This window comes from Pistacia vera, unplaced genomic scaffold, assembly GCF_008641045.1.
Source record: "Pistacia vera cultivar Batoury unplaced genomic scaffold, PisVer_v2 Contig539, whole genome shotgun sequence".
Classification (NCBI taxonomy): Eukaryota; Viridiplantae; Streptophyta; class Magnoliopsida; order Sapindales; family Anacardiaceae; genus Pistacia; species Pistacia vera.
In genome coordinates this window covers 1331983-1339018 of record NW_022196378.1, presented here as the reverse complement: position 1 = coordinate 1339018, position 7036 = coordinate 1331983, and the positions used below count along the sequence as shown (strand labels likewise).

The following is a 7036-nucleotide window of genomic DNA, read 5'->3' as shown; positions in this document are numbered from 1 at the left end:
CTTCTCAATTCTCATCTCATATTTATGGAGAGTATCTGTGCTTCTTGAAGAGTGGAGGTATTGCACTATTAGCCCCAAATTAGCTACCATGGCATCAATTCCGGACACTAAGCCATCCAGTGTATAACAGTAGTTCTCATCTCCATTTGAACTCCATGGCCACTAATTCATCCCCTAACTCTTTCATTCTCAAAATATACTCATTAACACTCATAGACTCCTCTTAGTGTTTTGCAGTAGATTTCCAAATGAATGTTCTTGCCTTTGAGAAAGACTGAAATGTAACTCTAAGTAATACTCCATATTTCATATGCACAGTGCACTTACCAACATGCCTAAACATAGACTCGGAAATGGAAGAATTTAACCACTAACTAGAAATTGATCCGTTCTTTTCCAATCAAGTACTTAGGGTTAGGTTTCGTTGATATTTGTTGAGAATCTTGAATTTGTTCAGTTAAAAACATGGAAGGACATACATGCACACCTGTGACGATAGCCGTCAAGTTCATAGGAGGTCAACGCAGGTAATACTTGAGACTTCCTTGACTGTAGGTTTCTCCTCTCCTAGCTTGATTGACTGAATTGGAAGAGAGGAATGGAGCAATCGAACTCAACATGTGCACTGTCAGGTAGCTCATCCACTATCTTGGAGCTAGAATTCAAAGATCCAGAACTCAAATTAGCCATTGACGTCTGTCTATTGGCTCTGATACCATAAAGAATCTTGACTGGATTTCAAAAGAAAGTTAACAAGAATTAAGGGTTTGAGAAGAACACAGCTGAATACACTTAAAAATGGGTAAACTGAATTTTCATTTACTAAAGAGAAACAGAGCAGATTGCGTTTTTTATATCAGGAAGATGATATAGAAAAACGCCACCATATTGAGTTAATACAAAACACACTGTATGATGTTTTTTACAATAAAACCCAACCTACTTCTGTTCTTTACACTTTAACACAAACTGCTATACTCAGCTTCTCATAATCGTTTCTTTTATCCAATAGTCTATAACAGATGAATAGCCATCCCTAAATGTTTTTTAATTTTTTAAAAAGAATTGTTAATGGACGGGCGTCCATTAAAATATGAACGCCCGTCCAATATTTAGGGACAACCGTCCATAACCTATGAACAGTCGTCCCTAATTTTTATAAAAAAAAATTATTCCATTTTACTTATGGACGAGCGTCCTTTAAATGGGGACACCCGTCTATAGTAAATGGACCTCCGTCCATATAATATGGACGGGAGTCCATGTAAGTGAACGGTCGTCCATATTTGATGGACGGCCGTTCACTAGAAAAATATTTAATAACGCGTATGGATTACTGGTGTGAGTGAGGGGACATGTAGGCCAGTACACATGTTCGGTGCAAAAATGTCGGTGTCTGTAGTTTTGTTGATTAAAATATAGAAGGAAATTAAACAATTTGATTAGGCGGGGAAAAACAACTTATCATGCTATTCAACACCTTTTAATATATATATATATTTGGCATAATGTAAGGAATTCATGAAGTAGAGTAGTAATCAAATTTTAATCTAATATCTCTTATAATTAACTCTGTTAAATAAAAAAAAAAAAACTTTGAAAACAATCTATTGATAATACTTACAATTCTTGCTTTTGTTAATTTCAATAATATTTATTCATTGCAAATACAATTATAGTCCTGACAAAACCGAATGAACAAGTAAATAGAGAGAGTTAAAAAAAAAAAAAAAAATAATAAGAACATGATGTTTAAATATTAAGAAATCAATATTTTAAGAGAGGTCATATATATATATATATATATATATATAGGCAAAGAAAAAATTGCGCATTCTGAACTTTCTAATTTCCATAATTTCCTTTGGCATTAGTATAATCACATTATTTGGTTGCATTCACTAGTAGACAGGTATAATACGAAAAGTGGAGATTTAATTTATTAATAGTTGATGAACAATTGAGAAATTTATAAAGTTACAGATCAAACACTAACATTTCCAAGCCAAAATAACAATGGTAATTGCGCAAAGGCAACTAAAAGCAAGAGATAGTGTCGCTTGCTGGGATGCTTCTCAGGAATTCTAACCGCTGCAATCAAAATTTTCTTCAGAATTTTCACCAAAAACATCCCCATACAGACACCCTCCCATAATGCAACCACATAGAAGCAATAGCCGCCAACTATTCTGGCCATCAACACAACCGATACAGCAACAAAAATGTATCCTCCATATGCAGCAACATCAAGTAAGGGTATGTCTCCGTCGCCTAAATTGTGCAGTGTAGCCTCGAGAAGGAGGACTTGGAACAGCCAGCAAATCAGTCCGTTCGAAAATTGCACTCCTAAAGCTTCAGGACTGAACCTGAAAAAAAACAAAAACAAAAAAAAAAAAATGGTGCATTTTTTCAGTTACTTCGAGTCATCACCAAACCTCTGAGAGGTTTTAATACACGAAATCTTCGAACTTACTTTCCATTTATGCCGAGAAAGAAGCCAGCAAGAACGAGATAACTACCAAATGCCATCAATGGGATGTACAAATCAGGTGCATTTATATCATAAATTGGAAGCTTATAACATAATTGACCCTCAACATTATCCGTTACCCTCATCCAATGTCCCTGCAGAAATGTGAAAGCAACGTAATTTGGCTTCATAAAACTGGAAACAAGATTCATACAAAACATCAATTTAATTTTGTTTTATAATTAGTAATTACATATACACCTTGTGCAGAAATGGAAGAAGAATCACTTTCAATTTATTTATAACATATTGATCATTGACCTGAAAATAATATCGGGTGTTGGAGAGTAATCTTCCAAGCTGCAATGCAACAAAATTTTCAAAGCCATTAGCATTAATTAAACATTCTAATTAGCAATAAATATTTATCTTACATTGCTATGAACATAAGATGAGCTTGATCCCGGAGGCTTCTCACTGTAATCACTAAATTCAGTTTTGATTAGATCCGATCCAGCTCCATAAATTGCATCACCAAAAGGATTGTTATGTTTATTTGATTTTGGCACTAAAATTTGTGCATGGTAATTTCTTGATTTCTCATGCATTTTTTGAGGGAAAAAAAAGAAATCACTTGAAAACTTGACCAATTTATTCAAAATCAAAGCCAATATATTTTAAATATCTGTTAATATATTAAGAAAGCTGCGAGTAACGAGGTCCAGATATTATATTCATCACGCTCTTTAAGAAAATGTTATGGTTGTGTCATAATCTCTACCAAGAGTTGCAGAGTCCAGGATCCCATAAATTCCCATTTCCCAATAATAATTACACATTAATACTCTTGATATGCTAGCTTCCTTAACTTATTTCTTAAAACCTAAAATTAAAGTGATTAGGTTAAAATCTTGAATAAAGTCCTGCCTATCGTTTTGTTGTAACTAATTTCTAAATGTTTTTACCTCTGGTTGGATACATCTGTTTTCTTCTGAAAATTACTACATCAACATAAAGTTATAAAATGTACAAGTGCACACTTTATAACTTTATGTTGATGTACGGATGCAAACTCTAAATTACAATTTTTTTTTTTTTTAACAAATTTCACACTATGAGTTTACCATGTAATCTCTTTTAACTATTTAATTTTTTTTTAATTTAAATCATCCAATCATCTTAAAACATATAACTTTGTATGAGGGAGTTCGTATATAAAATATTATCTTCGGTAAGGAATAGTTTATATATGTAGCATTACTTCTAGAATAAATTCTTGCATGTTGATTTGCTTAAGAATAATGTTAGGTTCACAACCCAATCTCACAACCTTCTCTCATAACCTCTGTTGTAGTAGCTCGTCATTTGTTAGCTCGCAAATGGACAAACATGACCCATGGCAAGTAGACAGGACCCATTTACGATCTGATCAATTACGAACTATCACGTCAAGAATTATAAGAGAAAGTGGTGAGATTGAGTTATCAATATAATATTACTATTTGCTTAATGTTGTAATTAATTTCTTAATTTTTTTACCTCTTGTTGGATACATCTGTTTTCTTCTTTTGATTGTACTGAATTTTGTTTCTTAATGTCTTAACAAGATTTACCTCTAAATAAAGTAATAATAAAACTGCAAAGAAAGAAGTCAACTGAAAAAAAAAAAAAAAAATGATAGTAATTTGCACAATTTGACTACGTGTTTAAATTCTTTAAGTAATATTAATTAACTTAACTGTACAGATATAAAGGGCAGATCACATAGAACTTTCTCTGTATGACATTTAAACCCTTTTTATTAGCTTACAAAGTTACTATTAGAGAGCGGAAAGATGATATTTGACGTATAACTTCGTCTTTTTCTTCTTCGTCATGCTTCTCANAAATAAAGGCTTACCTATGTTGAAGTCATCTAGCACCAATCAGAATCCAAGAAATCATTTCACCGTCCAGAACATGACACGTCTCCATAAGCAAAAAGAATATAGTTGTCAAGACCCAAACCAACTCAAGATTTTATGTCTGAGTGAATTTGGCTCACACACCTGTCCAAGCCCCATTTAATTTAAGGATATTCTTTGAGTTCTCAACGAATAGGAAAGCAGGAGGGATCTTCACAGCATCGAGCCACTTGCAAAAGTGTAATCATTACCTTAAGCTAAACAGGTATAAATAGGTAGCTCCTCCTCACAAAATCGGGATCAAACATTCACGTATTCAACAAAGAAAATAGCAAAGACACACCACTAGAAAGAGACTGGCTTGATATTCTTTAAGAAACTTTAGAACACCAAATATTTGTAATTCCAGATCGCAGCTTGCAATCTCTTGTAAGCCTATCTACTGATTAAAAAACAATTTATAAAAACAAACACAGTGGATGTAGGATTCACTTTAAGCATTTGAATCACTATAAAAATTATCTTGTCAACTTTACATTTACGTCTTTGCATATTACTGTGCTTAGAGTACCTCACCCATTTACTATAATTAGCTTACGTGTAAAGTCGTTGGTGTCAAAATTATATATATAGTCAATTGATACATAAGATTATAAATTTGAATGTCTATATATTTATATGCACACTTTTTTTCTCAAAATATTTTCATCTTCACAAAATTTGTCGGTTTTCTAGTTTCACATAATTTTCATGGCTTTTATATTGAATTTTTTTTTGTGTGACTAACTTATATAACACAAAATTTTCAACATTAATTTGTTAAATTATTTCCTATTGTATATAAAAGTTATGCCATTGGCTGTCGTAGTGTTTCTTTTTATTCCATATCCTTCATATAGTTCAGTTTCCAATTTCTTATAGAACCAATAATTTCAAATAAAATGCATATCCTTCTATGTTTACTTTTCAATTTCTTATTAGAACCCATCATTCTCACATAAAATACATATATTAAAATACAACAAAGCTACAGACACCTGCATTTTTGCACCGAAAATGTGTACCAGCCTACGTGTCTCCTGACTTACACTAGCAATCCAGACGTGTTATTAAATATTTTTCTAGTAAACGGTCGTCCATCAAATATAGACGGCCGTTCACTTACATGGACTCCCGTCCATATTATATGGACGGTGGTCCATTTACTACGGAGGGGCGTCACCATTTAAAAGACGCCTGTCCATAAGTAAAATGGAATAAATTTTTTTTATAAAAATTAGAGACGGTCGTTCATAGGTTATGGACGACTGTCCCTAAATATTGGACGGGCGTTCATATTTTAATGGATGCTCATCCATTAACAATTCATTTTAAAAAATTAAAAAACATTTAGGGACAGTCGTCCATTCATTTTGAACGGGCGCCTGCAAATAAGGGACGCCCGTCCTTAACCAAAATATGAAAATTAAAAAAAAAAAAAAAAAACTTTGGGGACGCCTGTCCACAACTTACTTTTGGACGGGCGTCCGGTTTTACAAAACTAAAGAAAAAATTTGGACGGCTATCCATAAATCCCAGCTTCCCTTCCATCTTTGGTGCACAATACCACCACAACTTCTCAGAAAATTTTCATGCATGACTTAACTATGGCATCTTACATGCTGCCTATCTATTCACTTTGTCGCGATCATGCAAATCCTCTCGATTGTTGCATATTCGACTTAGATGCCACAAAAAGCATGACTTAGCAATTAACTTGCTACTTGTTCCTCTAAAATTGGCTGTGTAGAAGAACCAGTTGAGAATCCCAGCTTTTCCATGATTTCTTCCAAGCGTTTTGCATTTGTTAGGTACAGATAACCAACTTGTGTACAAGAACCAGTTAAGGCATACAATTAATAGGAACCTAGAGTGGAAACTAATGCATTCTTAAATGTAACAAATACTACTGTAAGAAAAAAACAAGGTACGAGGGTACTGACTAGTGTTTCTAGCGAAGATGCTCTATTGTAAACTGTTGTACCAACTCGTTTTTTTGTTTGTGTTTTAGCAGAGATGATATTCTTTCCCCAGCGAAGAACATCCCTACAGTAAAGAATATCAACTACCATGAGTCAAATGCCAACTCTGAACAAATGAACAAGTAGCAAGTTAATTGCTGACTCATGCTTTTTGTGGCATCTAAGTCGAATATGCAATAGTCGAGAGGATTTGCATGATCGCGACAAAGTGATAGATAGGCAGCATGTAAGATGCCATAGTTAAGTCATGCATGAAAATTTTATGAGAAGTTGTGGTGGTATTGTGCACCAAAGATCAAAGGGAAGCTGGGATTTATGAACGGCCGTCCAAATTTTTTCTTTAGTTTTGTAAAACCAAAATAATGGACGGGCGTCCATTCCTTACGGACGCCCGTCCAAAAGTAAGGGACGGCCGTCCACAATTTTTGGACGGGCGTCCCGAAAGTTTTTTTTTTTTTTTTTAATTTTCATATTTTGGTCAAGGACAGGCGTCCCTTATTTGCGGGCCGTCCATAAAGAATCTTGACTGGATTTCAAAAGCAAGTTAACAAGAATTATGGGTTTGAGAAGAACACAGCTGAATACACTTAAAAATGGGTAAACTGAATTTTCATTTACTAAAGAGAAACAGAGCAGATTGC

The 7036-nt window shown here is 33.8% G+C and overlaps 1 protein-coding gene across 1 annotated transcript; it reads right to left on the bottom strand.

The window, feature by feature from the left end:
- Positions 1-1984: 1984 nt before the first annotated feature.
- Positions 1985-3078, bottom strand: LOC116107467 (protein YIF1B-like). Its single transcript, XM_031393733.1, has 4 exons — positions 2905-3078; positions 2732-2830; positions 2474-2625; positions 1985-2366 (listed from the first exon to the last, which is right to left on the bottom strand). Exons 1-4 carry the CDS (start codon positions 3076-3078, stop codon positions 1985-1987), a joined length of 807 nt encoding a protein of 268 aa, XP_031249593.1.
- Between the last annotated feature and the right edge of the window lie 3958 nt (positions 3079-7036).

Coding starts and splice junctions, on each gene's coding strand:
- LOC116107467 (XM_031393733.1), bottom strand. CDS start 3,078: ATGCATGAGAAATCAAGAAATTACCATGCACAAATTTTAGTGCCAAAA. Junction 2,831..2,904: donor CATCTTATGTTCATAGCAAT/GTAAGATAAATA, acceptor GTTGCATTGCAG/CTTGGAAGATTACTCTCCAA. Junction 2,626..2,731: donor TTCTTCCATTTCTGCACAAG/GTGTATATGTAA, acceptor ACATTTCTGCAG/GGACATTGGATGAGGGTAAC.